This window comes from Cetorhinus maximus, chromosome 9, assembly GCF_964194155.1.
Source record: "Cetorhinus maximus chromosome 9, sCetMax3.hap1.1, whole genome shotgun sequence".
Classification (NCBI taxonomy): domain Eukaryota; kingdom Metazoa; phylum Chordata; class Chondrichthyes; order Lamniformes; family Cetorhinidae; genus Cetorhinus; species Cetorhinus maximus.
In genome coordinates, this window is record NC_135887.1 from 35,186,857 (window position 1) to 35,207,707 (window position 20,851).

A 20,851-nucleotide genomic window follows, 5' to 3' on the forward strand; every position below is an offset into this window, starting at 1 on the left:
TGTGAGCCCAGAATGTGAATGTTGGCAGGCCATCATACCACAGAAGGCATCACAGCTAAGACAAATATTGTATTTACCTAACATTCAAATGCAAGTTCATCTTCACAAAGCATTCTTGGACTGTAATCAGCAGGGGGAACCATCTGAATTTCCTTCTTCACCTAAGTCGTTTTGCCATTTGTAGCGCCCCTCACACTGCTAATGAGAATGCCTAGTTCAGCACCAATCAGGAATCAAAACTAATACCTTCTGCTTTGTGCAGATATATGCTACACAGAGTAGTGTCTGTAACCTAGGGCCATGGGTAAAGGATTTTCTTCAGTATGTATTCAGCAGTGTTGTCAAAGGTTAATGAATATCCTGCAGGACGGCTTATTTGAGCTTGGACTTGTTTTGCCCTTCCTTACCATGACTTAGACGTGATCTTGAATAGTACAAGTACCGGTCCAGCTGAGAAGCGTTTGACTTTGATTCTACAGCTCTCAATGAGGCATTACTTCATTCACAGTATTGTTTGAAATATATGCAGACTCACAAAGCTTGACCACAGAAAAGCCAAGCAGCAGCAAAATGTTCCAGCTCTAATTAAATTGAATGCAAACTCCTAAGGTTGTTCCTCCAATTATGCTGTATATTGGATTTGGGTCAGTTTACTTTCTCAGCCCACAGCATTATGGACCAGTGCAACCGAGATTGACTTATTACGTTGCTGACTCAGGCTCCAGAAATGCATGTGTGTGCAGCAGGTCTTTTGAAAGGTTCTCTCGTGCTTCATGCATACGCTGCTGAGCTTGCCCAAATGACGCTGTGTGGAGAAAAGACAAAGCATACAATAGAGAAAACTTCAAAAGAAACTTTTCAAACTGTTACTTTCCACCTAATCATGGAATAGCATAATGAACTCTTTTAGACAGTGGAAGGAAAAAGCTGTAAGGTGCTTCATTCCAGCCTGAGGAGAATACTTTCCACTGCGTGAGTCAGACATTTTACATTTCCCACACTAGCTCTTAAGACGTATCACAGCAAGATTGTCAATTTCGTGCAAATTTAGGACATGTGCTGAGCCACTGGCTACAAGAAACTGGACTGTGATTGCCTAAACTCATCTACCCTGGGACCAATGTTTCCTCTTAAAATGTTGTTGTACGTGGCATTTTTTCAGTGTGCGGTCCCTTTAAATTTTATTATGCAACTGTGCACACATTATTTTTCACAGCACAAGGCCTGTGTCATACCTTTCAGGGTACTGTGTGGCCCTGCAACTTAGCAGCAACAATGCCTCGGAGCCTTACAGCCAGCAGGCAGAAGAGACTAATCCCCAGCCAATCTAGCTAGAATTCAACCCCCTGGTCCAGACAAACGGGACAGTTCCTAATACAATGTTCTATCTAGGCCCCAGAATACTCAGTGCCTTACACCAACAGGGCAAAGACACTAGTAACACAAAGCAGTGTGATAAAGCACAGACCACTCACACAATATAAAGGTAACAAAGAAACCAGCAGATATTTAAGCAGTAGCTTCCCATGTCAGGAATAAACACTACTGATCAAATGTTTATGCAACAAACTTCCAGTCTAGCCTACATGCACAGTCTTGTAATATGGCTGCATGTTAGTGATCACATACCTATCACAGAGTGGAGGGAGGCCTGATGAGAAAGTCCTCCCATGCGTTCCAGAACATTCTGTGATCTCTTCCTTGCCATGTTTGAATCAAGAAAAGCCCTATCAAAACACAACACAAACTCAATAGATTCACTCACACACAGCATAAACTTCAATTTAAACAAACATGGCATCTATTCACCTCCACTGCCTCAGTAGATTGCCAGCAGTGATAGTTACCCAAATGACATTATCAAATTCATTTACAACATTGAATCATTTTTATTCCTTTGCTACATTTTCTACTCAATTTTCTCTCCCACATCATCACCCTGCTCCCAGACATCTGCTCCTGACACTGTTGAGGTGAGCATCAGATGGAGAACAGCCTGCTGACTCTGTGGGGTAGTGCCGAGTATCAGCTCTGCATTTTGATTAACACAACAGAAATTATGGATCTGGCCATATGAGAAAGGGGCCACAAATTACATGCTCATACACCATCATGATGTCTACAGTGCATGAATGCACTAAGGATACATTCAAATGGGAGGGCCTTTTCTTCTCACCAGTTTAATTCCCTTCTCTCCCAAAGGAGTCACTTTTTGGCCTACAATTCCACAGCCATGGACACTCTCTGGTGATTTGTTGAAATGACTATTCTTCATGTGTGAGTCAACACAGCAAGTGCCAGCAGGATATTGGATCATAGGTGACCATCCAAGCAGAGCCTTGTGCTGCTCCCACCTGACGGTTCCATACATTCAAGAGTACGATAGCATAGTGGTTATGTTACTGGACTAGTAATCCAGAAGACTGGGCTAATGATCTATGGCAGACATTCAAATCCCAACAGGGAAGCTGGGGCATTTAAATTAAGTTCATTAAATAAATTTGGAATGAAGAGTTAATATCTATAATATTGACCATGCAACTACTGGATTGTCCTAAAATTCCACCTGATTCACTAATATCCTTTAGGGAAAGACATCTGCTGTTCTTACCTGGTCTCATCCATATGTGACTCCAGACCCAAAGCAATGTCCCAAAGTAATGACCCAATGACTTTTAACTGCTTCTGAAATGGCCTGGCAAGCCACTCAGTTGTATTCAAGAAGGCATCTCACTACCACCATTGCTAAGGTAATTAGCAGTGGGCAATAAATGCAATGCATATCCCATGAATGCAAATAAAAGAACTTCACTTTTCAGAACTCTGATTAGCAATCGGGAAATTGATCTACTGTTCCCTCTCCCTTTTCAGCCCAAGATGTTAACACCATTATAAATGACCTAATGACTTTTCTGGTTGACATATTGGGCTGAATAACATGCTCCACAATCGGGAGTGTTTCCCACTTCATGGAGTGTATTAAGGGCTCTGATGACGTCGGGCACTGTTTACGACTTCATTATGCCAGATTCCAAAAAAAATTCAGGAACCCGCTCGTGTTATTTAAATATCAATTTAAAAGGCAACTGAGCTAATGAACTACCCATTTCACTGCAATAATATGCCTTCAGGGTGAGACTTATGATAGGTGGGGAATCCGATTTTTTTAGGACAAGCTTGTTTGGACGGGATTTAAAACTGCAGCTGAGACCAGAGTTTTGCAGTTCAAATTCAATTGACTGCAAGGACTGCTCATTTGAGAGTGCAGAGTGATATTTTGGATTTTTCTTACGAGGAGGAATCTCCTCGCATTCAGAGGGGTATTTTGATTGTTCATTGAATATTCTCCTGTCCATAACCCAGGGCTGAGGGGTGAAAACTCTTGGAGACAGATGGGGATTGTGGTCTCAGCTGGAGACACAACCTCCAGTGAAGAGGAAACAAGGATTAGGAGGTGGAGGAGGGGAAGGAGGAGGAGTAGGGCGAGACAGGGGAACACAGGGAGGCTCAAGATGCTGTGGTTCCTCAGGAAGGGGACAGAGCAGCACCAGGCCCTGATGGTTAGGAGGAGAGCAGAAACCCTCATCGGAGGCACAGACAAGCTTATGCCGCCCCAAGGGTATACGGGGCAGTGATTCAACAGCCTGCAACTGAGTGAGACAGAGTGCAGAAGACTCAGGCTTTCAAGGGTGACTGTGACATCCCTAAGGCAGATGTTCACAGGAGATCTCATCCAACCGCCTTGGGGGCCACCTGATGCCTGTTGCATTGAAGGTGACAATGGTGCTTTATCTCTTCGCAACAGGCTCATTCCAGGCAGCCTGTGGAAACCTCAGTGGGATAACACAGCCTGCTGCACACCATTGCATCAAAACGTTCACAGATGCAATGTTCCGAAGGGCTGGGAATTACATCTCCTTCTTGCAGAATGTCCAAAGTCAAATAGGTAGAGCCTGAGGATTTGCAGCGATTCCCCAGGTTTCCCCAGAGTACAAAAGCCACTGACTGCATGCACATGGTCATTAAGGCTCTTGCTGGACAGCCATGCACCATAATCCAAAAGGGCTTCCACTCGATCAATCTGCAGGTGGTGTGACACCATCTGGCAGGTACTGCAGGCGTGCGCCAGGTACTCGGGCAGCAATCATGACTCATACATCCTTAGGAACTTTCAGGTTCCAGACCTTCTCACAAGCCCAGATTCCTGCGAGGGGGGGGGTTTTGGCGGCGGCTACTGGGTGATAAGATTGAAAAGATAGCTAATGAGGCCTGTGAGGTTGCCCAGGACTGATGCAGAGAGGAGGTACAATAAGAGCCACACCAGCACCAGGGCCATAGTGAAGCAGACCATTGGTCTCCTAAAGATGTGCTTCCAATGCCTGGACAGATCTGGAGGTGCATTAAATTACTCCCCCTCACGTGTCCCTGATGGTCGTGACTTGCTGTGCGCTCCATAACATCGCCTGCCAAAGAGATGCCCTGGAAGATGACGACTTGCCAGATGGGGGCCAATCCACTGAGGACAAGGGTGATGAGCTGAGGACCACAGTGATACTCCTGATGGCCCTGGCCGTGATCGAGTGGATGGCCACGACACCAGGGATGCCTTAATATGGCAAAGGTTTCTATAGTACGTCTTGCCACTGCTACATAAGGGGTTTGGTGAACTCTTGACCCTCCTTTTCCCAGCACTCAGCATCAACGTCACGTCGATCATATGCTGCACGCAGAAGGGCACCCTCACTGAATCTGGGGTCACCTCTCCCCTCACTCCGATGGAAGACATCTGTGCATGGAAATATGCAATAAATGTACAACTCCTCAATGTCAAAACATTGGAGACTTGCTAACTTTTAAAATTTCTGCCACCTATGAAGATTGACATGGTTGGCAGAGATTAGCTAAAATTTAAACTGACTTACTTGGCCAGACTGGAAAATGCACCCGTGTTCATTATGTATAGTAGATGCACTCGACTGATCATCTGATTGGTCACCTGACACTGTCCTGTCTCAGGGGTCACGGCCTGCAACCTTAGAGACTGGACATCCCCACCCTCCAGCACTCATTGGGCAAGATGACGGTTTTGCTGCTAATTCGCAGCATTCACCATATTATCGGGTGCGCACTGATGGCAAGCCCGCAAATTAAAGCCGACTTCCACATGTGGAACACGCCCTCAGTGCACCACCGTGTATCCAGCTCATTGTCTCAGTACAGATCAGTTCCTGTATCTGAGATCTCCTGATTTGCAAGGCTCAGTTTCACAGAGCTGTGCCTTACCCAACTATTACAACAGGGAGGCCTTAAAAAATGTTTTGCTAAATTTAAAAATTATATCCCTGCTTGCTCTTAATTTTTCAGACTACGTTCATGGGAATATCTCCACCCATCCCCACCAAATCATAGAACACACACAGCTGGAGTGCTGACCGCTCAGGTTACTCAGTCCGACTGGTGACTGGATACCTCAGTCCACACGCTCCATCAATAACTTTCCAGGTCATACCTCGGGAGGTGAACAGGGATAAAACAAGTGAACAACTCCCAGTTGGTAAACATCACTCACATGGTCCAGTGACTCTAGTCACTCACTTCTTCTGGTGTCCAGACATCTCAGGATCACTCACCTGCATTGTTGCATGCAATGAAACTTGATGGTAACAGTTCCTGTGGTTTTCGTTCTGAAACCAAATCGACTCAATCTCTCTCCCTGAATGTAAATATGATAACTTAATTTCATCTCACATCCTTTGGTCACATTCCATATCCTCCCACCACCCAATCACAACAATCCTTCATGTTTCACATCATCCTTTTCTGGTTATGTTAATTGTTCACATTTCACATCCTCCCCCTTCCCTCGTTAACAACTTGAATTTATAGAGTGCCTTTAATGTAGAAAAATGTTGCAAAGACAGTCCATTGATGCATGAAATGAACATTGAGCCAAAAAAAGGTGATATTAGAAGGGGCAAATAAAAGGTGGCAAACATAACATTGTCCAAAGACTGTTTTAGGTCACAATCAGAGAAATGAACAGTTTAGTGGGGAGCACGGTTGTAGCGCAGGAGGAAGTTACAGAGATGGGGAGGACAGAGGAAGCAAAGGGACTGAAACATGAGGATGAGAATTTTAAACCTGGAATGTTGAGGAATGGAGCTAATTCTCTGTCAGGACAGGGGTGAGAGGTGAGGAGGATTTGGTGCAGGACAAGATATGGTTAGAGTTTGAAATGAGCCAAAGTTTACCAAGACTGGGGGATATTTTGCCACCTGTAGAATGGCCTTTGCGTGGTGTCTTTTAGAGTGGAGGCCCCACACTGTCTTGGCAGGGCATTACCCGGTTGCAATGATCAGACGTATAATTAAGGACAAGACCCTTTGCAACCCTCTGCATTTGCAGCCATCAGCTGATCCACCGTTGAAGGATTTTGTTATGGTAGGGCATATTGAATGGAATTCCCTGCTCGCCATGTCACAGCTGCTGTAAAGCGGGTGTCATGGATGTTTTGAATGATGTAGAGGCACTACCATCTACATCACCCCACCCTAAACACCCTGTCACTGAAGTAGTGCTTGTGTTTATTTGCAGCTAGCCTTATCTCGAGATTGTTCCAGCTATCCATCACCTGCCGACGAGGTTGGTAGCTGCGGGACAGTCCAAGGGAGCATTAGAATAATCAAGTCATCAGGAGATAACCAAGACATGAATGAGGGTTTCAACAAATAGGTTGAAGTAGGGCTTGGAACATGTTATGAAGGTGTAATTAGGCTGTCTTTGTGATATGGAGGTCAGCTTGGAATAGTATATAATGAGGAGGTTGCAAACAGACTGGTTTAACTTGAGACAGTGATTGAAGAGGGAGATGGAGTTATTGCAAGAAGTTATTGAAGATATTTGTTTTGGTCTTCTGAATGGTTAGCAGGAGGAAATGGTGCCTCCTCCAATTCCAAATTTTTTTCCAGGCCAGCAGTCTGACAACGCAGAGGTGCAGAGGGATGAAAAGTGGGGTGGAGGTGCAAGTAGTAGTTTAGGGAGGGCAGTGAATCAGAGGAGACAGGGCAAGGAGAGACCTTACCAAGGATGAGGAGTTGCTCAGTTCAGAGGTTGAGGGAGTAAAGAACGGAGGATATCTCAGAAAGAAACATGGGGTGATCTTGGGGAGGGCAGACATTGAAGATTTTAAAGAGGAAAGGGGGTGAATCAAGGTGAGGTGTTTGAAAAAAAGAGAAGTACTCAAGGAGATGGGATCAGGCAAAGGGAGGGTGACACTACCATCACAGTGGTTTGGACAAGTGGAACATGTAGCCAGGCAGGGAGACTTCCAGAAGGGGCAGGGTATTGCCATCTGTAAATCAACTTTCAGTCAAAACTAGTCAATGTCAAACGATACATCCACAATAAGGTCCTTATACAGTTACGTTAATACTTTGCATGACACACCATTTCTTCTTTCTCCACGCTCCCTACCACCCCACCCCACCCTGCCGTATCAATACATCAGGTAATTGCTTTTCAAGATAAATCTTTGTTGGTTTGAAATGCTTTTATTATTAAGAGCCAGACAGAAAGGAACAAATGACACTATCTCTACTCAATAATTGCCTGAATTGAATGAAGGGTAGAATTTACATCCCATTTATTTTCAGTATGCAGATTTGCAACATCTGGGAATAAATAATAGCATACATGTAAGCAGACCCCAAAGTCAGACCAATCCTACTTAATGATTCCACATAATCCATTACAACTAATCTGGGATGACCCATGGCACTAATTGAATGACAGTGAAGGATTCAGTAATCAGGAATGAAACTCTGTTTCTCTTAGGATCATCTTGCCAACCCAAACCTCCACCCCGCAAACTCTCGTGTTTCACAGAGGCCAAACTGTCTGACCAAATACCACAACTGGTGTCTCATAGTCATGTTCCATATTGGCAGCTCTGACAGATATTGGAGAGATGGCACACATTTTATACTGCTGTGCTTCCAGCTCTGGCAGGCACCTGCTTCCAATAGCAGCAGTGAGTACATGCTCAGCACTCATGACTGGTCTCTGTGCACTTACTCGCACACCAGCAAGTAGCCTTGTTCCTGGAGGAGTGAAGCAGCCCTGATTCCACTGCAGCAACTGATCACAGCATCTCCAGTGAATCAATTGCTGACACTTACTTATGTCCTATCCAGTATATATCACAGGAGTTCCCCCTGCCAAAGTCTCCTTAAAAATAAAAGCAAAATACTGCAGATGCGGAACACCTGAAATTAAAACAGAAAATGCCGGTAAAACTCAGCAGATTTGGCAGCATCTGTGAAGAGAGAAGCAGGAGACAATATTTTGAGTCCAATATGACAGTTCTTTGGAACCCTTTCATCCCTATAAAAATGACCTTTTATCAGATTCCCCTCTTTTCCTTCTCTTAGTTCCTCTTCCTTGCTGTTCTTTCCCTTGTGCATTTTAGATTTATTTTCTCTCCTGCCATGTTGCTGAACTTCCTTAAATTCCTTTATTCCTTAGTCTCCTTCCCAGCCACCAGGTGCCACTTTTAATGCTCTTGTTTTTCTTTCCAGCCTTTATCCCCTTACCTCACGCACCTGCACCAGATTTTGATGAAACTTTCAATCTCATGCCCAGAATCCTGCACATCTTTTTTCTAAAAGAAGTTAACAGTAAAATTAAGATAAAAAGAATCAACGCAAGGCTTAAGCTATCAACCGTAAATGAGCTTGAAAAAGTCATCGAAGCTTGAAGCCGATGAACAGAGTGGGAAAAGTGGAAACTAGAAGCCAGGCATTGAGCAGAAGCAGACCAGCAGTCCAACACAGAAATAGGTACCAGTAATTGGAATGTCCCTTCTCCATAACAAATCAAATCGATGGCCTGCATTAATCACAAACCACTCAAGTCCAGAAATTGGCTCTTCGTGAACAGATTGGAATTTTTCATAGATTTTTTTCTTAATTTTTGCAGTCCATTTTCTTCCCTTTTCCACTGAAGGCACCATCTGCCATTTGGTATGGCACTCAAAAGGCAATCTGAGCCATGATTGTGGACATCTACAGAGTCAAACCCAATCCATCCACAGCTAGCCTACAATGCAACCTTTCTCCAGCAAGGGTTGCTGGACAGCAAACAGGAGCAGGAATTAAAGCTGATTTTTCTTTTCTCTTGCCGAGGAGAATGAGTGAACTGTAGCACCCCAAGCAAAGCCTTGGCTGAAATTCATTGCTGCAGCACAGACAAGGGATCCAAATTAGGATCTTCCTGCTCATCAGTTCAGCACTATGCAGGGTGAACTTACAATCTGAGTGAGTGTTGGGGGAGGGGGCCCACTTTTACTGATTGAGAATTTCACATCCCCTCCAGTAATTTTCACACCTACCTTGAATGTGCTTGGGGTCCGGATGTAAGTCATATCTTCAAGCTCATGGAAGCCACCAACAAAAAATCTCTGCATTTCTGATGTTCCAGGGAGGATTGGTCTCCAGGTCTGGCATGTCAGTGTGTAGCTACCTGAAAACAAAAAAAGGTTGCACCATTAGGGCCTACATTAAACAAAAAGCAGACATATGGGGTAGCAAGTAACTCTAGTCACTAACCTTTCACATCTGGTATCTGGCTTCAGTTCCAGTGCAGACAGGTGGGATGATAGGATCCAGCATAAAATGAGGCAAGAGACTGAAATTCTAAAGTTAAAAATACTGAAAAAATACTCAGGCTGCAGGGGTCTTGGTTAATATTCAAAATGTGAATCTTTTTTCAGATCCTGACACGTGAGCTATGAGCGCTGAGTTTGGGCAGTCTCAAACCAATTCACACTTCATGTGAACCCACATCACAAAACTATCAGTTGATAATCATCTTTTTTTAATCTCAGTTAGAGACCACAGCCAGCTGGTGTGGGAAACCAAATAATGCCATACTGGCACAGTTGATACTGTTCTTCTAAGGTTGGGTACAAGGGATGCTACTGGGGGCAGAGTAAAAGGAGCTATATTCTGCATCTAACTGTGCTGAACTTGACATGGGACTTCAGTGCTGACAACAGATAGCGAAAAGAAAAATGTTCTATTCTCCAATGCTATCACAATAAGCACAAAATATATAAATACTTATAAGCTTGAACTTTTTCCTAATAACTGAAATGACCATTCACGCTTTATTTTTTATTTATTCTTTCATGGAATATGGGTGTCGCTGGCTAGACTAGCATTAATTGCCCATCCCCAATTGCCCTTCAGAAGGCGATGCTGCGCTGCCTTCTTGAACCACCGCAGTCCATGTGGTGTAGGTACCCCCACAGTGCTGTTAGGAAGGGAGTTCCAGGATTTTGACCCAGTGACAGTGAAGGAACGGTGATATAATTCCCAGTCGGGGGGGGGGGGTGGAAATTGCAGTGATGGTGTTCCCATGCATCTGCTGCCCTTGTTCTTTTAGGTGGTACAGTTCACAGGTTTTGAAGGTGATGTCAAAGGAGCCTTCATGAATTGCTGCAGTGCATTCTTAGATGGCACACAATGCTGCCACTGTGAGTTGGTGGTGGAGGGAGTCAATACCTAAGGTGGTGGATGGGGTACCAATCAAGTGGGCTGCTTTGTTCTGGTTGGTGTTGAGCTTCTTGAGCATTGTTGGAGCTGCACTCATCTAGGCAAGTATTCCACCACCACACTCCTGGCTTGTGCCTTGTAGATGGTGAAAAGGCTTTGGGGAGTCAGGAAGGGAGTTACCTGCCACAAAATTCCTAGCCTCTGACCTGTTCTTGTAGCCAAAGTATTTATATGACTGGTCCAGTTCAGTTTCCAACCAATGGTAACACCCAAGATATATGCAGTGGGGAATTCAGTGATGGTAATGCCATTGAATTTCATGGGGAGATGGTTAGATTCTCTTTTGTTGGAGATGATCATTGCCTAGCACTTCTGTGGCACAAATGTAGCTTACAAGTCTGAATGTTGTCCAGGTTTTGCTGCATATGGACATGGATTACTTCAGTATCTGAGGAATTGTGAATGATGCTGAACATTGTGCAATCATCAGTGAGCATCCCCACTTCTGACCTTATGGGGGAAGGTTATTGATGAAGCAGATGAAAATGGTTGGGCCTAGAACACTACCCTAAGGAATTCCTGCAATGATGTCCTGAGACTGAGATAATTGACCTCCAACAACCACAAGCATCTTCCTTTGTGCTATGTATGACTCCAACCAGCAGAGAGTTTTCCCTCCAATTCCCATTGACTCCACTTTTGCTAGGGTGCTTTGATGCCACACTTGGTCAAATGTTGCCTTGATATCAAGGGCAGTCACTGTCACCTCACCTCTGGAGTTCAGCTCTTTTGTCCATGTTTGGACCAAGGCTGTAATGAGGTCAGGAACTCTGGCCCTGGCGCAACCCAGACTGAGCATCCAGAAGCAGGTTATTGCTCAGTAAGTGCCATCTGATAGTACTGTCGATGACTCCTTCCTCACTTTGCTGATGATCGAGCGTAAATCGATAGGCAGTAATTGGCCAGGTTGGATTTGTCTTGCTTTTTGTGATCAGGACATACCTGGACAATTTTCCACATTGCCAGGTAGATGCCAATGTTGTGGCTGTACTGGGATAGCTTGGCTAAGGGAGCAACTAGTTCTGGAAGTCTCCAGTACTATTACTGGAATGTTGTCAGGGCCCAAAGCCTTTGCAGTAATCAGTGCCTTCAGCCGTTTCTTGATATCATGTGGGGTTAATTAAATTGGCTGAAGACTGGCGGATGATGCTGGGGACCTCCGGAGGAGGCCAAGATGAATCATCCAGTCAGCACTTCTGGTTGGAGATGGTTGCAAATGCTTCAGTCTCATCTTTTGTACTGATGTGTTGGGCTTTTCCAGCATAGAGGATTTGTATATTTGTGGAGCCTCCACCTCCAGTGAGTTGTTTAATTGTACGCCACCATTCATGACTGGATGTGGCAGAACTGCAGAAATTAGATCTGATCCTTTGGTTGTGGGATCACTTAGCTCTATCACATGCTGCTTATGCTGTTTGGCATGTGAGTAGCCCTGTGTTGTAGCTTCACCAGATTGACATCTCATTTTTAGGGATGCCTGGTGCTGCTCCTAGCATGCTCTCTTGCACTCTTCATTCAACCAGGGTTGAATCCTGACTTTGTGGCAATGGTAGAGTGGGGATATGCCTGGCCATGAGATTACAGGTTATGGTTGAATACAATTCTGCTGCTGCTGCTGATGGCCCACAGCATTTCATGGATGCCCAGTCTTGAGTTGCTAGATCTGTTCAAAATCTATCCCATTTAGCATGGTGGTATAGTGTCGCACAACACGATGGAGGGTATCCTCAATGTGAAGATGAGACTTTGTCTTCACAGCGACTGTGCGGTGGTCACTCGCATCAATACTGAAAAGGACAGATGCATCTGCGACAGGCAGATCGGTGAGGACGAGGACAGGTAGGTTTTTCCTTCTTTGTTGTTCCCTCACCACCTACCGCAGACCCAGTGTAGCAGCTATGTCCTTTAGGACTTGGCCAGCTCGGTCAGCAGTGGTGCTACTGAGTTCTCTTGGTGATGGACATTGAAGTCCCCCACCCAGTGTACAATCTGCGCCCTTGCCACCCTCAGTGCTTCCTCCAATTGTTGCTCGACATAGAGGAGTACTGATTCATTAGCTGAAGCGGGTGGGTGGGTGGTAGGTGGTAATCAGCAGGAGGTTTCCTTGCCCAAGTTTGACCTGATGTCATGAGACTTCAAGGGGCCCGGAACTAATGTTGAGGACTCCCAGGGCAACTCCATCCCGACTGTATATCACCGTGTCGCAACCTCAGGTGGGTCTGTCTTGCCGGTGGGACAGGACATATCCACAGATGGTGGTGGGGGTGTCTGGAACATTGCCTGTAAAGTATGATTTGGTGAGTATGACTATATCAGGCTGTTGCTTGACCAGTCCGTGGGATAGATCTCCCAATTTCGGCACAAGCCCTCAGATGTCAGTAAGGAGGATCTTGCGGGGTCAATAGGGCTGGGTTTGCCATTGTCGTCCCGGTGCCTAGGTCAATGCCGGGTGATCCATATGGTTTAATTCATTATAAAAATTACCCATACCAGGGAAAGGAAAGGAACACTGGAATCATGAGAGACAGAGTCACTAGATATTGGACATGCTTGTTGCTCATAATTAATATTTTGTAAACTAAGTTTTGAGGGTCAGCCTGCAGTTATATATTTCACTTGAGCTATTTTGATCACGTGATGCTTGAGGGAAGATATATTGCTGCATTGGGTTGATCACCTCCACTTCTGAAGGTGGGCAGAGGTAATGCTTTTGCTCCTGTTTGTCAGTCTGTTCATCTTATTGTCTGTGTATCTCAAAAACTAATGGATGGATTTCAAGGAAACTTGGTACACCGATAGGGTATTGTCCAAGAACGAACTGCTTACTTTTTGGTGAAGATGGGGATCCAGATCCTAGAAATTTCTGAAGGATCCATTAACATTGGGGGATAGAGCAAAGTGACCTTTTTTTAAGAATGTAGTGGGTTGTTTTTAATTTAGAATGTTGTTGATTGTTTTGGAATGGATTGTCTCAACTGCTGTGCTGGAATTTGTCACAACTGTCAAAATGCGAGCAGAGTTTTCGGAACAGGTTGTTGGTTATGGATTGGCATGAAGCCTCCTCAGTAAGATAGAAGCTCTTAATAAAAAAATATTTACTTTTTCAGCTTTGTAGTTACGGAACATCAACCAAGCAGGGAAAAGCCTCAAGGAGAGCTGTGTAATTGTAATAACGTTGGGTTAACACAACATGGCAGAGGTATGCACTTTACTGAGTGCCCTCTTCACTTGTTGTTGCTGCAATCACTGCATTAGGTTTGTTGTCATGAATGTGGTGGGGACCATAAAGATTTAGAGGCTGGAGCAACTTGATCGGTCGTAGTCCCTGCATTTTGACTGGCAGAGATATCGGCAGGTAGCACAATGTGTTCAAGTTCTCAATTGCACAGTTGTGAGAAGTCACAGAGCAGAGGTACATCTTGTGCAAACATCAAAAAAAATGTAAAGGAAGTTGTCCTGGGCGTTGGCACTGACTAATCCAATATCTCAGGTGGGGATGGTAACAGAAAGTTCAGAGTTGAGAGGTGAAGGAGATCAAAGACATTAAGCTCAAGCCCAGTGCAGACTCAGCCATGCAAATCAATTCAATTTGCAGCCTGTGCTGATCTCAAGCAGGGCAGGAATAAGTCTCGTTTTCCTTCTTCCCATACTGCTCATTGAGGTCACAAAAAGACCACCTGAACTTGGCACTGATGCTCACCAATTCTTAAATATCCCTTCAACACTCACTGTCCAGGCTCAGATTAAGAATGGCCACACCTGCATGGCAGAGGAGCACTACAGGCAATCTCAGAACTGTTCCCCACCAGGAATCAACACCAAGGAGGAAAAGGAGGGGGAACAAATAAATTTTTTTTAAAAACACCAAAAAAAGAGCAATTACTAAAAAAAAAACATCAGACGAGAGGAGTAAATGTTGGAAACATTCAGCATCTGTACAGAGGCAGACCAATTGCTGCTTCAGGTTTAACTCTTCTTCAGAACAATTACCAATTAATTTGCTGAGTGTTGCAGCATTTTCTGATTTTGGTTCAGATTAGGAGATGCTTTCTTACCAGGACTGTCAGGGATTCTGATGTAGCCGTATCCTTCAATGCGGCATCTCTGCCAGAAATCACTAGAGTGGACCCCAAAGTAAAGCACAGGCCATTGCGGCAGGAAACCTGCAAAATCCAAAAAATATTGGACTCAGAACAGGACTTAAACATCCCTCACTCTTACTGATGTGATGTTGCTGAGGTGCTGAGATACACAAGGGACTGGATGTAGCGAGAAATGAGGGATCCTTCCACAAGGGGCTGGGAAGCACTAAGATACAGGTGAGCTTCACATAAGGAAATGGGGGAACACAATTAAAAATACAACAGAAAAAAATAACCTTCCTTTGGTTGTATCATAAATGGGCAAGTATGTACTTATTGGCTTTGGAGAAGGGTGGATTAAAGAGAGGCATCACAATGTCAAGAGTTATTTTGACATTGTATTGATAGATTCTTGATAAGCAAGGAGGCGAAAGGTTAGTGGGAGTAGGCGAGGGTAGCAGAGACAAAGCTCGCAAGTCATTCAAGAGGCTATTACTGTGATGAAAGAAAATCATAGGGTTTTTAGGAAGGATCAGCCAGAAGGTCTGATTGATTTCCTCACCAATACTTACCTCTAAAATCTTTCAGAATCAGTTCATGGAGCTTTTTTTTAGAAATAACGAAAATCATTATGGTGAGTTAGGGCTGCGGTAGGGAGACCACAACTGGCTTTTGTCATTCAGGATCAGGAGGGAGGGATGCCAGCTGTTGTTCCCTTTTCTACTTATTACTTAGCGACCGCTACAGGAAGACATCATGAGCGGATCTCAAATGGGGCTGGATCTAGCTTTGATATTACCTGTGGTTAAACAGCTTAACAACACATATTCCCAAGCTCAGGCTTGTCCAACAGGCCACATTGTGGCCCCCGAAGACATTCTACCGTGACCTCTGGAACCAGTGTTCAAAATGCCAGTCAGACAGGGAAGTGAAGTTGAACATCTGCAAGATACTGCTCCTCCAATAACAGCTAGTTTCTCTCCCACCTTTGCTCCTCAAAGGCTCACTAGTGAGCAGCAAAGGTGGGAGAGAAACAGGTTGTGATTGGAGCAGCAGTGAACACCAGCGGCACTGAGTATGCGAGGGAAAAACAGAGGTATTTGGGAGGGGCGAGCGTGAGGCTGAGAGAGCACACGAGAGAGAGAGCACGAGAGAGAGAGAGCACGAGAGAGAGAGAGCACGAGAGAGAGAGAGAGAGAGAGAGAGAGCACGAGAGAGAGAGAGAGAGAGCACGAGAGAGAGAGGGAGCACGAGAGAGAGAGAGCGCGAGAGAGAGAGAGCGCGAGAGAGAGAGAGCGCGAGAGAGAGAGAGCGCGAGAGAGAGAGAGCGCGAGAGAGAGAGAGAGCGCGAGAGAGAGAGAGAGCACGAGAGAGAGAGAGCACGAGAGAGAGAGAGCACGAGAGAGAGAGAGCACGAGAGAGAGGGAGCACGAGAGAGAGAGAGCGAGAGAGAGCGAGAGAGCGCGAGAGAGAGAGAGCGCGAGAGAGAGAGAGCGCGAGAGAGAGAGAGAGTGCGCGAGAGAGAGAGAGAGTGCGCGAGAGAGAGAGAGCACGAGAGAGAGAGAGCACGAGAGAGAGAGAGCACAAGAGAGAGAGAGCACGAGAGAGAGGGAGCACGAGAGAGAGGGAGCACGAGAGGGAGCACGACAGAGAGCGCGCGCGAGAGAGAGAGAGAGAGCGCGCGAGAGAGAGAGAGCGCGCGCGAGAGAGAGAGAGAGCGCGCGAGAGAGGGCGCGAGAGAGAGAGAGCGCGAGAGAGAGAGAGCGCACGCGAGAGAGAGCGCGCGAGAGAGAGAGCGCGAGAAAGAGAGAGCACGAGAGAGAGAGCACGAGAGAGAGAGCACGAGAGAGAGAGCACGAGAGAGAGAGCACGAGAGAGAGAGCACGAGAGAGAGCACGAGAGAGAGAGCACGAGAGAGAGCGCGCGCGAGAGAGAGAGAGGGAGCGCGAGAGAGAGAGAGAGAGGGAGCGCGAGAGAGAGAGAGAGGGAGCGCGAGAGAGAGAGAGAGGGAGCGCGAGAGAGAGAGAGAGGGAGCGCGAGAGAGAGAGCGCGCGAGAGAGCGAGAGAGAGAGCGTGCGAGAGAGAGAGAGAGAGAGCGCGCGAGAGAGAGAGAGAGCACGCGCGAGAGAGCGCGCGCGAGAGAGCGCGCGAGAGAGAGAGCGCACGCGAGAGAGAGAGAGAGAGCGCGCGCGAGAGAGAGAGAGAGAGCGCGCGCGAGAGAGAGAGAGAGCGCGCGCGAGAGAGAGAGAGAGCGCGCGCGAGAGAGAGAGAGAGCGCGCGCGAGAGAGAGAGAGAGCGCGCGCGAGAGAGAGAGAGCGCGCGCGAGAGAGAGAGCGCGCGCGCACGAGAGAGCGCGCGAGAGAGAGAGAGAGCGCGAGAGAGAGAGGGAGCGCGCGAGAGAGAGCGCGCGAGAGAGAGAGGGCGCGAGAGAGAGAACGCGCGAGAGAGAGAGAGAGAGCGCGAGAGAGAGAGAGAGAGCGTGAGAGAGAGAGAGAGAGAGAGCACGAGAGAGAGAGAGCACAAGAGAGAGAGCACGAGAGAGAGAGCACGAGAGAGAGAGAGCACGAGAGAGAGGGAGCACGAGAGAGAGGGAGCACGAGAGAGAGGGAGCACGAGAGAGAGGGAGCACGAGAGAGAGGGAGCGCGAGAGAGGGAGCGCGAGAGAGGGAGCGCGAGAGAGAGAGCGCGAGAGAGAGAGAGAGAGGGAGCGCGAGAGAGAGAGAGAGGGAGCGCGAGAGAGAGCGCGCGCGCGAGAGAGAGAGAGAGCGCGAGAGAGAGAGAGCACGAGAGAGAGAGCACGAGAGAGAGAGCACGAGAGAGAGAGCACGAGAGAGAGAGCACGAGAGAGAGAGAGCGCGCGAGAGAGAGAGAGAGAGAGCGCGCGAGAGAGAGAGAGCACGAGAGAGAGAGAGCGAGAGAGAGGGAGCGCGAGAGAGAGGGAGCGCGAGAGAGAGGGAGCGCGAGAGAGAGGGAGCGCGAGAGAGAGGGAGCGCGAGAGAGAGGGAGCGCGAGAGAGAGGGAGCGCGAGAGAGAGAGAGAGGGAGCGCGAGAGAGGGAGCGCAAGAGAGAGAGAGAGGGAGCGCGAGAGAGGGAGCGCGACAGAGAGATAGCGCACGCGCGAGAGAGAGAGAGAGCGCGAGAGAGAGAGAGCACGAGAGAGAGAGCACGAGAGAGAGAGCACGAGAGAGAGAGCACGAGAGAGAGAGCACGAGAGAGAGAGAGCGCGCGAGAGAGAGAGAGAGAGAGAGAGAGAGAGCGCGCGAGAGAGAGAGAGCACGAGAGAGAGAGAGCGAGAGAGAGGGAGCGCGAGAGAGAGGGAGCGCGAGAGAGAGGGAGCGCGAGAGAGAGAGAGGGAGCGCGAGAGAGAGAGAGAGGGAGCGCGAGAGAGAGAGAGAGGGAGCGCGAGAGAGAGAGAGAGGGAGCGCGAGAGAGAGAGAGAGGGAGCGCGAGAGAGAGAGAGAGAGGGAGCGCGAGAGAGAGAGAGAGGGAGCGCGAGAGAGAGAGAGAGGGAGCGCGAGAGAGAGAGAGAGGGAGCGCGAGAGAGAGAGAGAGGGAGCGCGAGAGAGAGAGAGCGGGAGCGCGAGAGAGAGAGAGAGGGAGCGCGAGAGAGAGAGGGAGCGCGAGAGAGAGAGAGAGGGAGCACGAGAGAGAGAGAGAGGGAGCACGAGAGAGAGGGAGGGAGCGCGAGAGAGAGAGAGAGGGAGCGCGAGAGAGAGAGAGCGGGAGCGCGAGAGAGAGAGAGCGCGCGCGCCCGAGAGAGAGAGAGAGCGCGCGAGAGAGAGAGAGAGAGAGCGCGCGAGAGAGAGAGAGAGAGCGCGCGAGAGAGAGAGAGAGAGCGCACGAGAGAGAGGGCGCGCGCGAGAGAGAGAGAGAGTGCGCGAGAGAGAGAGAGAGAGCGCGAGAGAGAGAGCGCGAGAGAGAGAGCGCGAGAGAGAGGGAGTGCGCGAGAGAGAGAGCGCGAGAGAGAGAGCGCGCGCGAGAGAGCGCGCGAGAGAGAGAGCGCGCGCGAGAGAGAGAGAGCGCGCGCGAGAGAGAGAGCGCGCGCGCGAGAGAGAGAGCGCACGCACGAGAGAGCGCGTGAGAGAGAGAGAGCGCGAGAGAGGGAGCGCGCGAGAGAGAGCGCGCGAGAGAGGGCGCGCGCGAGAGAGAGAGGGCGCGCGAGAGAGGGCGCGAGAGAGAGCGCGCGAGAGAGAGAGCGCGAGAGAGAGAGCGCGAGAGAGAGAGGGAGCGCGCGAGAGAGAGCGCGCGAGAGAGGGCGCGCGAGAGAGGGCGCGCGAGAGAGAGAGAGCGCGCGAGAGAGAGAGCGAGAGAGAGAGAGAGCGAGAGAGAGAGAGAGCGAGAGAGAGAGAGAGCGAGAGAGAGAGAGAGCGTGCGAGAGAGAGAGCGCGCGCGAGAGAGAGAGCGCGCGAGAGTGAGAGAGAGAGCGCGCGAGAGAGCGAGAGAGAGAGAGAGCGCGCGAGAGAGAGAGCGCGCGAGAGAGAGAGAGAGCGCGCGAGAGAGAGAGCGCGCGAGAGAGAGAGCGCGCGAGAGAGAGAGCGCGCGAGAGAGAGAGCGCGCGAGAGAGAGAGCGCGCGAGAGAGAGAGCGCGCGCGAGAGAGAGAGAGCGCGAGAGAGAGAGAGCGCGCGAGAGAGAGAGAGCGCGCGAGAGAGAGAGCGAGAGAGAGCGTGCGAGAGAGAGAGCGAGAGAGAGAGAGCGTGCGAGAGAGAGAGAGCGCGCGAGAGAGTGCGAGAGAGAGAGCGTGCGAGAGAGAGAGAGAGCGTGCGAGAGAGAGAGCGAGCGTGCGAGAGAGAGAGAGAGCGTGCGAGATCAAGTGCCTGAGAAAAATGACACAAATCAGCGCCTTTCGGGGTGGAAGGAAACAACATGAGTCAGCACCTTTTGGAGGGGGGAAGGAAATGACACGAGTCAGCGCCTTTTGGAGGGGGGAAGGAAATGACACAAGTCAGCGCCTTTTGGGGGGGAAGGAAATGACACGAGTCAGCGCCTTTCGGGGGGAAGGAAATGACACGAGTCAGCGCCTTTCGGGGGAAGGAAATGACACGAGTCAGCATCTTTAGAGGGGGGAGGAAATGAGTCAGCGTCTTTAGAGGGGGAGGAAATGAGTCAGCGTCTTTAGAGGGGGAGGAAATGAGTCAGCGTCTTTAGAGGGGGGAGGAAATGAGTCAGCGTCTTTAGGACAGCTGGGAGGAAATTTGGAAAAAGGCAATTTTTAATATCGAATTTGGCTTGCCTCTAATTACTGGAGAGGTTTTAAACAAAGTTTAACCTTATAGTTAAAGTCACCTCAGCAGCAGAGGGTTACCTCAGATACTGAAACTGGGTGTAAAATGTTACACTGATAATCCATTCATACACAATGATGACCATTCAAGACTGGGGGAATGGCAGGGGGTGTGGGAGTTAAGCAGGCTCTTGTTGGATTCAAGGTACTTCTGCAATCAATGGAAGACTGGATCGAAGAAAACCCTCCACAGCAGACTTGGTAATTGATGTCTCGCTGTAGGTAGGAAAGCAGTATTCTCAGGCACTATGAATGATTTTCTGGCTCACTATTTGGAACTGGAAAGTTAAATGGAGACACTGGTTCTTGCCATTCAGCTTCAGATAACTGGCAAACCATTGTCCTAATAGGTAGGGTAGACAAGCAGCAGAAAATTTTCTGGTGCTCTGTGATGGTATGTGGCACAGTTTCAGCCAACTAAACTTCAAGAGTTATCCTCTAAGGTTCTCAGCCTGTATCCAAGCTCTTTGCAATTATGCAAATAAGGTACCCTACTATAAGGAGAGAGTGTACACTCCGTATCTGACTAATAAAACAACCGACCCCTGCGGATCATCAGTGGCTTGGTTTGAACACACTTAAACATTAGGTTGGGTTTGCACATGTCTGACACAACATGTCACAAAAAATCCACAATTCAACATTGACATCTTTCCTTTAATATTCAGTCTCCCAAAAGACGTCTAAAGATGTTGATAGTTTATCTCAAAATTCAAGCGATTCCACCTCAAGGGTACCAAGAGACATAACACGAGAGATGAAGTAAGCAGATTCTGAAATACTTTGCATTCTTGAGTTCAATGTAATTTCAGCTCATAGCATTAAACTCTTTGGCTTAAATATTTTCAAGTTAACAGGGAACATCTAAGCACCC

At 48.0% G+C, this 20,851-nt stretch overlaps 1 protein-coding gene across 4 annotated transcripts in view; it reads right to left on the reverse strand.

The window, feature by feature from the left end:
* Positions 1-560: 560 nt before the first annotated feature.
* Positions 561-20,851, reverse strand: part of mks1 (MKS transition zone complex subunit 1) — a 95,685-nt gene continuing 75,394 nt past the window's right edge. For 3 of the 4 annotated variants that reach the window (XM_078548469.1, XM_078548471.1, XM_078548468.1), the window contains exons 14-18: positions 14,669-14,776; positions 9,389-9,519; positions 5,631-5,713; positions 1,630-1,727; positions 561-805 (exon numbers count right to left, since the gene is read on the reverse strand). In XM_078548469.1, coding sequence (XP_078404595.1) covers positions 702-805; positions 1,630-1,727; positions 5,631-5,713; positions 9,389-9,519; positions 14,669-14,776 — 524 coding nt within the window. In that variant the 3' untranslated portion in view covers positions 561-701. The remainder of the gene's footprint in view (positions 806-1,629; positions 1,728-5,630; positions 5,714-9,388; positions 9,520-14,668; positions 14,777-20,851) is intronic. The other variant, XM_078548470.1, reaches the window with a different exon arrangement.